Raw genomic sequence first — 15003 nt, 5'->3', positions numbered from 1 at the left:
TGGGGGGAAATAAAGGGGGAGGCAAGAGAAGCATGCAGAACCCCTCTTATAGGAGAAATTAAGAAGGATGATATGCAGTAATCTGCTCGTACAGCAAAGCAGAGTACAGCTGGAATTCAGCAAGTTGCTTCAGTGTATTGCAAGGGAGGCAGTGCGTGCACTTAGCACCAGGCTGGATAGCAGGATCTGCCTGCTAATCCCTGCTCTGCCACTAATTCCCTCAGTGGCCTTGGGAAACTCATTTGCCCACGAAGGAAGAGGTTTTCAAAAACTCCCTTTTGTGCATGAACACAGACAGTGCCTATAAAAATGCCCTGTGCTTCCTTGCACCTCTAGAAAAGCGAGCATGCTGGAACTGTACATATTTACTTCCCTCACAGCAATGGTGTGAAGGTGAAGTGGTTGATGTTTGCAAAGTGCTTTGAAAATTAAAGTGCGGATCCTCGGGCTCCAATTTGCATCCCCTGCCAATACAAAAGGTACCTTAGACAGACAGCTGAGGATTCCCTTAGTACGCAGCAATCCCTGTGTATTTTGCTAGCTGGTTCTGTGTCACTCACTCCCTTTTGGTCCTCACAGGCATGTCTTGACTGTGATGAATTCCAGGGTTTCTTAATCCATTTAACAATCCCATGGGGGCTATTACGAGTTGGTATAAGTGTGGGCAGCTTCATGAATGCTTTAACACGAGGACTGAGTTGGCCCAAGATTTGAATGTTTAGGCCACAAGGGTTTACAAAAATACAAGCTGGTCATATAAGAGTGAGTCTGAAAATGGACAAAATTTACCAGAGAATGGTAAGTTCCTACAGGTGTTAGACTGTTCTGCAGAAGTAATGGAGAGACATATCTCTGAAAAGCAGTGATTCCAAAAGCCCTTAGAAATGATTCTCTGGTGAGTTCTGCAGACTGTTTGACAACTGTGTTAGTTTCTGTAAAAGCCCTATGACCAAAATATTAATCCCTGGTGCCTAAAAAGAGGTGAGCTGGGACCATACAGGGTCACCTAAGTAAGTAGGTTGGATTTGGTGATGGATTCTGCAAGGTGCTGAGTACCTCCTGAAACTATAGGCACCTGAAAATGCCTACCAAGTTTCAGAAATGTTATCTTGCTGGCTTAATCCATTTCAAAATCATAATATAGCTCTATCACTGATAGTAGGTATCTGTGCACAGTACTAACTTCTGATCTCTATTCCACATAACTGACCTAAGCCCAAAGTTTTCTTTTGGTATTGAAGTTAGAGCTTCAAAATGTTGACCGTCTAAGTAGTCCTAGGAGCACAGTCCAAGCAGGTGTGTCTGTGAGCTGTAGGAAGGGACAGACATCTGCTCTAAGCATTGGCACAGCTCAGTTAGCACTGCACAGCAGTCTGTAGTTTGTGAGCAACGCCTACTTTTTTACATTCAGAAGTTTCTTACCAACTTGCAGATTTGCCTTTTTATTGTGCTCCCGGAGATAGTTTGACAGGTCAGCCTGAAGTGATGAGTGTTCTGACACAAACTGCATTGTGACTTAGAAATTTTGCCTGCAGTTGTTTTACTGTAGTGCTGCTTTGATTTGAAAAGGAACTTTCTACAAAGTGGTGTGTTTTAGGATATAACAAAAAAATTCCAATATTGTGCTGCATGTATTCCGGAGACTTCCTGCTTAACCCTTATTATTGCCTTCTGGTTTTCCTTTTTCTTCTTTGTGTAGGTAAAGGGAGAACGGTATAGTTTTCATAACTTTCTTTAACCACTAATGTGAAAGAAAATAATGGAAACCAGAAAGAACGCAAGTTTTAATTGCAAATATGAAGTATGTTTATAAACTGACATTTTGAGAATAGACCTCCCTGACAACTTGATGACATTTTAAGGGAAAGCTTTACCCCAAAGTAAGCTCTCTCAAATCCAGAAGTATTTCCGTGGTTGAGCTGACCAGAACAAAAAGATATAGATGTGAAAAATGCCTTATGATGCTGAACAGATTTGCAGGGACAATAGGATATAGACCACAGTGAAGTGACAGTACAGATCTTGCTGATGCTAATGATATGGTGCAGAACTGTTATTGAACATCAGGGATTGTAAGAGTAGCCCCCAAACAAATGTTTTATCTCATTGCTGAAGAAAGTAGCTTTCCAGGAAAGCTGCTTTCTCTGTGAGCCTGAATCTTTGTGTTGATTTTGTTTTTCTGTTTGGTGTGTCGGCCTGTTTAGTAAAGTTATTAGTTTATAAATTTTGCCAAGGTAAAATAACTGTGAGAGCTTTAAATTAGAATAAGTGCCACTTCTATGTGGCAGGTTCCTTTGAGAACTGATTAGAAAGCAGGCCTCCTGTTGCCTGCCCCTTTATGCATGGCAGTATTGCTGTGTGTACTTGTTTATAGCTTACCTTTGAATTTATATAAGTGTGCACTGTGGTATGATGAATCGCCCTCTGATAGAGAAGATTCTGCTCTTATTCTGGGATCACACTAATACTTCACTTTAAAGAGTTATTTTAATTAGGTGGGTTTTATTGTAATGAATTAAAATTAACTTGGAGTGGCAAATTATATAAGACTGCAAGGGTTATAGATTAGCCTCACCATAGCTACAGCACATCTTTTTGTAAAGGAATTAAAGTTCTGTATTTCAGATAGCTTGGCACTAAACATAGGCAGCAAATGAATGTAAGTGTTGTCTCCAGTTATTTTCCCTCCGAAATGTGATTCTTTTCACTTGATCAAAAGATTGCCGCACTGAAAAATAGTCCTAGCAGGCAACAAGGGGTGAAAGTGGCAGCTGCAAAAGGGTAGATTCACTAGTAGGAGATAGCCTAGGAGACAGGAGTACCACCGCATCACAAACCCAGCCCAGAGATGAGGGGGGAGCATTTCTTCGGCTGTCAGTGCAGGGTCAAGGCTGGCTCTAATGACATGTCTGGTTTGCAACGTGTCACTGGCCAGCTGTGTGACAGCAAACAGAATGACCAAACACAGAGAATGACGCTTGGTAGGTGGATACTTCTTCCCTCATGGGGAGGAAAGAAAAAGGCATAGAAGGATGCTTCATTCTATAATACTTTTTGTTTGGGAAAAGAAAATTATTAAAATGTAGGACTTGGACTTAAAGGGGTAAGACTTCACTGTCTTCCCCTTGTGTAGGTTTTGAGTCCAGCAGAAAGTGAGAGTAAAACGCCTCCCGTTCAGCTGTGGTTGCATTTTACACTTCTTTTATACAAATGCAAGTGACAACAAAGCAGAAGACAATAGAAAATCCAGACTTTTTCATTTAACAGCCAACAACCACAATGAGAGACATAAAATTTTATTGTCTTGGTACCAGATGTCAGTAAACACTCCAGATTTATTGATTTACAGTGTCTGCACTTAAAAAGTTAGGTAAGTGGTGACTTTGTTTAAAAAGGCACAATAGCATTCTAGTCTCTCCACAACTCACCTGTACAACCTGGGCACTGCTTTTCTCAGTCAGGTTTCTTGAAATGGAAAAGGAGGGAACTCAAATGATTTTGTTCTAAGAACACAACATTTCAATTTAGGGTTCTTAACTGTCTAACTTGTTACCAGCCATGAAGGGATAACGTTTGTCCTTATTAATTTTATCTTCTAATAAGTGTATTTATAATTCCCACACACACCAAGCACACCACATAACCACTGTCCCAATTCCTGCTCTTCCTTGTCTGTAGAGCCATGGGAAGGAGGGCTGTAACGTTTACAGGATGGGTTGGCACAGAGGCTAGTGTGAAGAAAGTCAAAGCAGGATCCATGGGGCCTCAGCTTATCAGTTCAGACGTCTTTGGGTGTTACCATCAAATCTGCTCAGTCTGGCTTTCCTCACAAACTGTCTGGAAGGAAAAAGAGATGAGCCAAAGTGCAACTGAATCTGGGGCTGACCATCAGCGTTTAGAAGAGGAGGAGAGCTAGCATGGCCCCGTAGTCTTTTCTTCCCTTTTGTACATATTTTAAGATTAATGTAATGTGGACAAGGGGGCACATTTTTAGCTGTGCTCTTGATTTTGGGCTTCAAAATGTGCACCAATCTGTTCATACCTTCTCTTAATTGGGTGTATGGACGCTTGTTACCTGGATACTTACCAAATACGATTTCCGTGTACAAAAGCTGGGTTGGATGATGTTAAAGACTGAGCTGGTGTGGAGTTTACTTTTAGCTGGGTGAAAACTGTGTTAATGACTTACTCTGTGTTAATCTTAGGCTGAACCATACACTGAGTGCCGTTGTACATGGCACCATGCACTGGCTGGCAGTGCGCAAGGAATCCAAATTCCAAGCTATCCCTTGTCACCTGATAAGCACAATACCCTCTGTCATGTCACCAGGTAGGGAGGTGAACTTGGTGATCAATTAGAGTGTGGCACACGTCTGTCCATGTAATAAGAGTGAAGACAAGTTAACAGCACTTTTTCAGACTGTATCAAGAAACTTGTAATATCACTTGTAATTTTGTTCAAAGGAATTCTTGTACATGCATTTATGGAAAACTGGAAAGGATCATTGTTTTAAAGGCTGCCCTTTGCATATAAATCACTGCATATAAAGCACTATGTTCTTCCCCATTTTAATTGGGTGACCTTTTGAATCCTATGGGCAGGAGCTTAAATTCTGGATCTGTCAGTCAGTTTAAGATTTGAAATCAATGCACTGATCCAAGAATTACTTTGCTTTAAATCAGAGAGCCCAGAATGGAAGTCTGGGGAGAAAAAGGTCCACTTGGAAGGTTTCTTCTGACAACTCGTACAAAACTGCATTACTGTCTGAATAGGAGTGTATAAAATACAGGTTTATTTGTCAGTTTAATCCCTGAAAAGACCTATCAGAATTCAGTGAGTATGAGAAAAACAGGAGGAGCAGGCAACATGTAGCGTTTCCAACAGGACATTTCTGCGCAATTATCAATTTAAGCTTCCATTATTTGTCCCTAATTACTGCACTGAGCTGTTAAATATTTAGTAGTAGTTTGTTTAATTGGGTTTGACCTATAAAGGAATCTGTACATAGCATAGCTCTACTTACAGGAACCAGTTCTTCGCTCCCAGCTAGGCAAATTTATACTCACGTAAGACAAGGGGTTTTTGTTGTCTTTTTTTACCTCTCTCCCTTTATCTTCCACAGATTTATCTTTAAAGTATCTCAGATGAGAGCACGAAGTGGGAGTACTGCTCATGGATGTAAAACGGGAAGGAGGTTAAACTTGAACATGTTTACAGATGTGGTGGTTCAGAAAGCACCAGCATTATAAATTAAACATAACAAGGAAAAAAAAAATTAAAGCATAGCAACAACTAGCCCATGAACACACCTGTCTGTAGAACACTGACTTAATGCCTGAATATCTTACTAGGCAATATTTCCTATCAAAGCTTTTTGTCCCCTGTTAATCTACTGAACAGTAGCTGCAGATAAGCATGGGTTTGCTCAGCTTTGGGTTCTGCTTGCTCTTGTGCCTGGCAGCGTCTGACGTGGTGAAGAGGCTCCTGGCTGTCCCATCTGCAGAGGGCGTACAAGAAGCCATCAGTACATGGGCAACATCCACCTTGTTTTAAACTCTGCAGGCCTAGCTCTGTTCTTGTTTGTCCCTCTCTCATAACTCCCTTGATTTCAGTGGAGTTTCTCCTAATGTATACCAGGGTAATCATAATCATATTCTAAAGTAGTAACACTCTATGACATATTTCTCAGAAGTACCTCCTTTCGCCTTTTCTGTTTAAGCTTTTATTCCTACTTAGTGAACTATCTTCTTATTGGGGGAGGAGAAATGCTGATTTCAAACATTTGCAGTGTCACAAAAGCCTTGTTTTACTACAAACAGGACATAGGCCTGGATCTTGATCAAACATACAGCCCCTCTGCAGCATAAAAAGACTGAAGTTTTCCCTGATTGTGGTGAATTCTCAACTGGTCTAACCAGCTGTAAACCAGTCCAAACCATTGCCTTCTCTTCCCATTACCATCATTTTATCATTTATCAGGGTGTGTATATACACCTTGCACCTACATTGAGACACACCTTGCCCAGAATGGAAGAGGCTGTTGTAAATTCCAGTGCATTTTAATAAACATCAAATAGGGAAAAGGAGGCTTAAGGGAGGCTACTACCAGGTGCCATAGACTAGAGCACCCTTGGAGCTGCTCTGATTTATGTCAGGAGCTTAAAGCAGAAGCCCTTGCAACCCTCGTGATCAGGGAGGTGCAAAGATGATGCACAACCACTTTTCTTTGTGTCTATTTGCTTCTGGGTGATGGTGGTGAAAGTCTTATTCATTGTACCTAAAAATATATGCCTTATCTTTTCCATATCCAGCAAATCTGTGATACATACATATATATATATACATGCACGTACATAGACATAGACATAGACGTAGACGTAGACATAGGCTATATACACACACACACACACAAACACACACACACACACACACACACACACACACATACATACATACATACATACATACATACATACATACGTACATATACATACACACACACACCTATGCTTAATAGTCAATCCAAAAAGGAATCATTAGCATTTTACTTTTGACTTTATGGAAGTCTCTGAAGAAAAATAGATGTTGTGTTTTTTTTTAATTTTCAATTTGCATCCCTGGGAACATGCTGTCCAGTTAGAGAGTTTTTTATGATTTTGCTTTCTCTGGCCCAGCTGGAAATTTTTGAGTAGGAGAATCAGAATAGCGGGACTTTTACATAAATATTACTGAGTGAATAATCATCAGATCGTGATGATTACCGGTCATGGCATTTCAGAGTCACTAACATATCAAATCAAATAGCTGAGGTCAATGAAGTTATATGAATAACTGCAGTTCAGTTTGGACTTTTCCAAATTGTCATTGTTGGCATGGCAGTTATATATGAGAACAGATCTGATTCTCAAAAGCAGGTGAACATCAACTCCCCACACATAAGTGGTGTTTGCGGGTACCTAGCTTCCCTTGGGATTTGGCTTTTTTTTTTCTTTCTTTCTGTGGTGGAAATAGAACTGTTTTAGTTCAGATCAAATGACTATTTCGTTGGAAATTTCAAGTTTCAGGAGTTATATTTTCTTAGGTTCATGCTGCTGGTCAAATGTAGCCTGAATGAGACTCCATCACAGCCTGCCTTAGCACATTTGCAAGTTCACTGGCATTCCTCCTGCTCTATTAGCTTCACTGCAGTCCTCAAGATGCTGGTTGTAGGCACACCTTAACTGTAATTTTTTCTCCTGAAAATCTCCATTTGGCTTCCTACTTTTCACCTGTGAAAAACCATCAGACATCATGTCCTTTCCAACTCCCTCATTCGTTCAGGATGACCTAACTGTTGACTTAAGAATATGCATCTATTTTTGTGTCAGAAACTATAATTTCTGGGATTGACCACATTAGAAATATGTTAGTTCCACGATTTCAGAAATAATAGTTTAAATTAATTTGTGTGTTTTGGAAGGGAGGGGAGGGACCTAGGGGAAAAAATAATCTATTGTCACATCATCTTTTGATGAGCTTCAGATGAAGTTGCCCTCTGTATTTCACCTATATCAAAAATACAAAATTGTTTGCAATCTGAGCACTCGCAGATACTCTGTCAGTACAACTAAGGAATATAGCATAGAATGGACCTAGATATGTCCCTGCAGCAGAGTTATAACCTTCAGCTAATTCATTTGGTGGAGATGGACTGAGGAGGAGGTTTCCCTTACTGTGCAACACAGATAAATCCCACCTGCACTACATTTTTTCCTGCCTTGTAACTGAGTCTGAGAGGGCTTACATTAACAGCATCTGCTTAACTGCTTGCAGTAGCAGTGGAGCTGGGTCCTTAAAGTTTGGTGCGTTGAAAGAAAGCTTACCGCTTTCAGATGCTTTGAAATGGCCCAGATATTCTACTGAAACCAGCCCCTGACTATGCAGATTTGATTTCACGTGTGATTTGGGGCTGTCTGAGCCTATTCCTCTCCTGGGATGAACATCAGGAAAAAAAAATCCTAACCCTGAGGTCTGTGAAGCTGTGAAATAGTCTCCCAGGAGAAGCATTGGAAGATCTAATTAAAATTGGACTGGGCAAAACACTTGAAATTACACTATAGGCAATAATCCGACACGGGCAAGATGGGTGGAGAAAATGCCTTAATGGGTCTTTTCTGTCTTTAAATTCTATGATTTCTTGTTCTTTCCTTTTATTATGCTATTTCACCTTTTTTTTAATGGTGACATAGTGTCGTCTAGAAAGGATTATAAGATGGTATTGTGAGCTGAGTAAGACGATGTTAAATGTCAAAAGAAAATGCAACAGTTTCTCTGCAGGTTCACAGTGATTATACGGAGACAAGAAAAGGAGAAACTGATTGTGTAAGTGAGGGACATCAGTGCGGTGTTTCTGATCTGTAAGACAGTGGCACACGTCTGCAATATACATGTTCATCATTTTGACATTGCATTTCATATTTTCTGCCTATGAAGAATAGCCACATTCCACCAAACCTAACACAGGTGTGGAAAGGTCCTTTACTGTAACTGTGTGCTTTACTCAGATTGCTAGAGACATCTGAATGTTTCAGATATCCCCGAAGACTCAGGTTAAATAATATCTTTTTACATCTTAATTTATAATGTGTATTTAATCTTAGTATCTCACAAATCCAAATATCTCATCAATATAGTCTTGGGTATAATCATACTACAGTTTACCAGGAAAAAACCCTGCTATAATATAATGGGACTTTGACAAGAAATTCTGTGCTGCACTACTGAAGCAGCACAGGCTTGAAGAAAGGGCAGAAAAATCAGCCTTTACTGAGATTTTCCTTAAAGTTCTAGTTATGCCTGAATAACTTTCATTTGTTTGTTTTCGGTGTTAGCGCTTTATAGCCCCCTCTCCTCTTCCCCCGCACTCCTTCCATATGATGTAGTATTTCACCGATGCAGAGCTCTCTGTGTAAGAAGCTTTATATCATGACAAGCAGTTAAGTAACGAAGCATCAGACTGAAGATCTGGAAAACACGTTGACATTGTGAAACTGCATTTTTGATTCGGCATTAACACTGCACTTAAGGTTTTGCTGGGCTTGCCTTTTTCACCTTCCTTTCTTTCCCCCCCCTTCAGTTCTGGAAAATCCAACATCCAGTTATTAACTGTAGACGGTTTGAAAAGTGTGGTACAGGTTAAGAAGTTTGGAATAAAAAGAAGGGAAGAGAAGCAGAAAATCTTGATTAGAAAGTATAATTTAATAGAACGTGTATTGAACCAAATGTATTGATTAATGTGGAAGATATAGTACTTATATTGATTCAAACTAGAGATTTAGTACTAAAAGCTGTAAGCCAAAAAGCTGTTGCAGATTGCTACAAAAGTCAGTTTAATGCTGTCCTTGAGAATGCCTTCACAAAGAAATTCTTCTAATGTTTGAGGAGTAGGTAGAATGCGGTATATGTCAGTTTGATCCCGGAGGGTTTTATTTTGTACTCTAATAGCTGTTACGAGCCTACATTATATCCAAGGAGTAATTTTCCTTAGGGGTGCCCAGCTCGCTTTGTGTCAATATTCTAGCATTTTAAGTCACGTACAGTATATGCTTCTGGGAACAGTGCAGGAGCCAGCCAGACTCATAATGGTCTGCATTCATTAATAAAGGCAGAAGCTTCTGTCCCTCCATTGCCCACTACAGGGATGCCTCCCTGGTCTTCAGGGACCCGTACAGACACATTTAAAGAAAGCTTTATTTTGAGTGGGCAGGAGATGAAATGCAGGACTTGCAGGCATTTCCTAAGTCAGCTATATGCCCAAGCACAGAGGTGACCTTAATGGGTCAGAGAAGAATGCAGGTCAAAAGACTTATTATCCAGCCTGTTGGAAACCGATTGCTTTTGTTAAAAAAAAAAAAAAATTGTAGCACTTAAAGGTTGATAGTAATGTAGAGTTCTGTTTTACAACCTGGAACTGTATTGCAGTGCAGTAGGATTTTATTTTTTTTGAATACAAAAAAATAAAATGAAGATGATCCGTAATGTACACAGATAAAGGATTCTAGATAAGTGATAACATGTAGGGTACCGTAATTAGTTAATCAGTGATGATTGATTACTCATGTTTGTGTTCTTGAACTAAGGAAAAAATAACATGCTGCTGGGGTACTCTTACCATCTGTTGAAATAATGCATCTACATTTCATCTTTATATTTCTTTACTTGTACCCTCTTTGCACTGTTTGTCAGGTACAGCCATGTCTTGTTTCAGCTAATCAAAAAAAACAGAAGCCCCGTTTAGACAAAATGCAACCACAGTTCACTAATATTAAAGGTTGTAATGGGATAGTGAGTCTGCGATTATCTATGGATATTTTTTTCTTCACTAATTTGGGTGCGGTGGGTGGGAATTTTTTGCTAGCTAATACATCTCATGTTCTGTCTGAAATACAAAAACATACACCAGACAGCAACAAAAACTATGACCTCTTTGGTCTCAAGCACTTCTGCAGAGAAACCCTTTTGTATTTTTTTGCAGAGATTCTTCCATCCAGTGTTATAGTGAAACCTGGACATGGTTTTAACTCCCTAACACTAACAACAGGGATATCCCAAAGCGTTTTCATCCAGAAAAGGGGTGGCAAAGAGTGCTGGGATTGTACAACAGTTCTTCTGTTTTCGTTTGTTTTTAAAGTGGTAGCAAATGGGGTGACGCACAGGCCTTCTACTGCACCGTTCCTCCATCTTGGGCAGGCAGAGCTCGCATTTGTGCTCGCAAACTCATTTCTCATCATGAAATCGAAGGCTTTTGGAAATGTTAATTGCCCATTGCTGAGGTCCAGGAAGAAATACATTAGTAAAATATTGTTCCCTTTCCCTTACTAAGTAGGAAATCAAAATTTTTGCTTCACAGAGAGATGACCTCATAACTAAACCGATGTGTGTATGTGCAATCAAATTTGAGGGAGTCAAAGAAGGGGAGCATCTCATAGCTGCTGTTCTCAGTTAAATTACTTCTATTTGGCAAATGGATATACTAATTGCTCCAAACCTGGGCCAACTATTTGGAAGTTTCTGGAGGAGGCAGATTTCCGACTTGTGCTCTGTACCTTTAGTGAAGGGCGGTCAGCTCTCAGCACCGCCCGGGGGCTCTGGACTGTAATGCAGCGCTCTCCTCGGGCGCGCCGCGCTGCCGTGGCCCTGCCGGCGGCAGCGCCGAATTGTGCTTTCCCCACCTGCGGGAGCTGCCGCTGCCAGGGAGGCGGGGAGCTCGCCGCACCTGAGGAGGAGAGCGGAGCCGAGTCAAGATCTGCTGTGTGCGTAACAGAGGAGAACCTTGCCCTAAGTTTTTAAACGCAGCACCCCTCATAAAAACAACAACAGTTCGTAACGGGGATTAATGTTTGCAATTTTCAGTCCCTTAGACGTGGGGTCTCCAGTAGATGGCTTTTGGTGGAGTGGAATATGGCTCTCTGGGGGATTACAGAATTGTCCTCCTCTTCTTATCTCTCCCCTTGCATCCCTCACCTGCTCATCCTGTCAGTGTTACTCTTCTGAGGTGCTTCCACTTGGGTTTTTTTTTTTTTTGACAGTTAGCCAAGTAGATATTTTTCCCTAATCTCTCACTTTTGGGGAACATTAATTACTTTGGCACCTGTGTTGTCTTTTGCCTGTTTACAGTAAGTACAGTTGCCTGTTTAAGCCTAGGCTGCTCAAAGCATTTCCTAATATTTGTATCCTGCCTTGTCCCTGGCAACTCTTGTTTTCTTCTGTTGCCTCTGCATTACCTCTAGAGAATCTCATTTTGCACCAGGGCATGGGAGTCAGGGACACTGAGAGCAAGGGCAAGTCAGTCCTTGTTGCACGCTTTATTTTGTCTCCCCCACGTTTGGACCCTTTATTTTTAAATCAAAAATCTCACTGCAGCCACAGTTACGGCTGCATTCCTAAAACACCTTCTGACTGTTTCACGTGCTGTTGTTCATCCAGACCCAAACGGATTATGCATTTTTCAGTTAGTCAGAAGGAATAAAAAATAGGAATAACTGGTACACGCTCTCCCTCAGCACATATAAAACAAAAGGCTTCCCCCAAATATCTCTCTGCAGTCTAACAACAGGTAAATAACTTTAACCACTCAGAAGCGAATTTAAAATCAGAATTCAGGCTGACACCCCATATTTAACTTGTCCTGTTGTTTCTAGGTACTGCCAGGTCTCCAGTAAGCCTGTGGTGTTATGCCATAAGTGCTGCAATAAATGGGCACAACAGGATGACAACAGGGCTGACTGTCAGGCTTAACTCTTAATTTCCTTGCTTTTGTGGTTTAAAGTCAGAGCCCATTACCTGTGACCAGCCAACATTTTAGTCTGCAGTGTATTGTTACTGCTTTACAGCATTTTGAAATGCTTTTATGAGAAGGATAAGAAGCTAGATGAAATCAAGTGGTAGAATGTATTTTTTTAACACTCTCTGGCCTTGGACAGTCTGGAGTTCCTGCCATCAGCATTAAATCATTTTATATTCACATCTGGAAATTGCATCTTCAAGTGTCACTGGATCATTTTCCTCTAATCTTGAGAATGGCACTACATTAAAAATTCTTGAGTCTTACTGTAAGATCCTTTCCTTGCCAAATGTCCCATGAACTATTGTTTGTGTGCGTGCATAGTTTAGGGAAAGAAAAAGGGAGGAAGAACTGTTAGACGGGTCTGCAATCATGCTGTATTTCACATTTGTTTTGCCAAGGCTGTTTTCATGTGTCTTTTCATGGGGTAGCTCTGGAGGGTACGGTTCAGTAGATGTTTACTTCATTGAAAATGATGGCTGCCTTCTGGGAACAGGTTCATCCTGAAGTGCGCTAGTCCAAAGGAGTTTGAAGGCAGATTAACCTAATAAAGCAGGGGAAGGGGACTGCAGATGCTGGGAGCAAATTGTGAGATACAGCACCCCTTCCCCTCTGGGTCACTGGCTCAAATCTGGCCCGGATCACTAGAGTCAAAATTCATCATTAATCAGTAGCTATCCCCTTGTCTGTAAACTAGCATTCACAGACTCTTCCCTGTTTTCTGTGGAACTGGTTTACCTTGCAGAAAATTTAACATGCGCTGGATTGGTTCATTGCTCTTGGCTTGATGCTTGTGAAGGATCTGAGCCAATGCAGGTGTTGAAACAGCATCTCTCATCCTTAAAAGTGATTGACTCCATTAGGGCAGTGGTATGAGAGAGGATGAAACTTGTTTGCTGCTGGATATGATGTTTATTCATTGTGTGGGAAAGGAGAATTTCAGGCTCCCAAAGTCTGTGCTGTGTCACCTTGAGTAAGGCAGTACGCTCTCTTGAGGAAAACGATCTGTGGTTTTTGGTGACTAAAAGAAGGGCTGTGGCAGCCCCTCCTATTTTCTCATCAGTCTTTGAGTACTGTGCTGGCCGCAGAATGGCTCTTACCACAATATACTTGTGCTCCTGTTTAGGGGGAAATAGGTTTTAATGTAATAAACCATTTGAAGTGATGCCACAGTCTAGGAAGCGGAGTCCAATTAGCATATTTGAGTTTTATAGGCAGCAATGTCTTTTATGAGAAATAAATGCACTCCTCATTTGCATACTATATAAATCATATGCGGTATGTAAGTGGCCACCAAAAGCACTGAACAAGTATGTGTTTTGCCTTAGTTCAGGTCTGCTCAAACCTTCCTAGAGACGTTGTGTTGCCTTGTGATTTATGGAAAGAGTAGCCACGTGAAACAGCTGGGAAAAACACTTTTGTCTGATAACAAAACTGCTGCTGGCTGCTTTGAGACAGGGAGGGGTCAAACGTGTTTTCTTTCCAATGCATTATGTTGCATGATGTTGGTAGAATTGTTTGTGCATCTTTCTTTCACGCAGAAATGCCTATCCGGTGACTAAGCTGTTTCTTTTATTTTTCTTACAGAATCATACAATGACCCAGCACAGCAGTTAGTGCAAGGCCCGTCTCTTCCAGAGGGTTGTTATGTGGCACAAAAAGGGAACACGTTTTACTCTTTGCACGAAACTTTCGTTGTTAATGTATATTATTCAGAAACATTGTATTGTACCATAAAACTTGTATTATCGAAACTGTTGGATGTTCATGTGTTTGAACTTTTGAGCACCGGATAGACTTCCTGTATATAAAGTGTTGCACATGTATTATGTTGTCTGATACTAAAATGGTCTTATAAAGACAAGTGGACTTGGGCCCTATTCAAGAAAGATAAAAATAATAATAATACTGTGTGAGGGGAAAAAAACAGCTTAAGAAAATGTGTCATTTTCAAGCAGGAGAGAGAAGATAATAGCTATGTTCCATTACAGCTCTGTTTGGCTTTCATTTCGTTTAAAGTTCAGTCTAGAAATCTCTCTTTTGGTATACAAACGGATGAATTCAAGACTATTTTTTATTGCTGAAGATTCTTGCAAAAAATATGAAAAGACTCTTTCTCACAGAGCAGGAACCCACAGTTGAATAAGGCCCGTATATATATTTGTAAGCCTTGCGATATGACAGATAGCATTACCATATATGCAATAGTTGTTATGTAGATTGTCAAAGAAATTTTTTTTTCTGGATACCATTTGAAGCTTTGAGTGTTCAAGACTTTCCTTAATGATTTCACACAGCCAAATTCTTGAATCAGTTGAACTAACCTGTATGTTACTGTTATTAATGTTTACTCTGCGGTCTGAACCTGGAGATTACTGGAATTGTTTTCCAAAAGGAAATAAATTCAGTTTACCATTACGTGTGAGCGTGCTTGTGTCTTGTCTTTTTCCTTTGGAGGTGACATTATTGCTGTTATTGCTCCTGTAGTACATAAAGTACCGCCAGGATCTGGAATCCCATAGCATCAGCAGCTATGCACATGCTGAATAGGAGCAGGTCCCTTTTCGCTGAGCTGGGCGTTTAACTAGACGTAACAGTAAAAACAGCAAAGTGATTTGCACTTGAGGGCAAATCCCTATTTCTATTTACTTGTTTGGTTGGTTTGGTTTTTTATGTGGCA

General features: G+C 40.6%; 1 protein-coding gene across 13 annotated transcripts in view; it reads left to right on the top strand.

Moving 5' to 3' along the window:
• The window catches only part of ZNF521 (zinc finger protein 521), a 232803-nt gene extending 218062 nt beyond the window's left edge, over positions 1-14741 (top strand). For all 13 annotated transcript variants that reach the window (XM_068932404.1, XM_068932407.1, XM_068932399.1 and 10 more), the window contains one exon: positions 13911-14741. In XM_068932404.1, the coding sequence (XP_068788505.1) occupies positions 13911-13940 (30 nt within the window). In that variant the 3' untranslated portion in view covers positions 13941-14741. The remainder of the gene's footprint in view (positions 1-13910) is intronic.
• The last annotated feature ends 262 nt before the right edge of the window (positions 14742-15003 follow it).

The sequence above is a fragment of the Struthio camelus genome, chromosome 2, assembly GCF_040807025.1.
Source record: "Struthio camelus isolate bStrCam1 chromosome 2, bStrCam1.hap1, whole genome shotgun sequence".
In the NCBI taxonomy this organism is placed as follows: Eukaryota; Metazoa; Chordata; class Aves; order Struthioniformes; family Struthionidae; genus Struthio; species Struthio camelus.
This window is presented reverse-complemented; position numbering and strand designations above follow the sequence as displayed.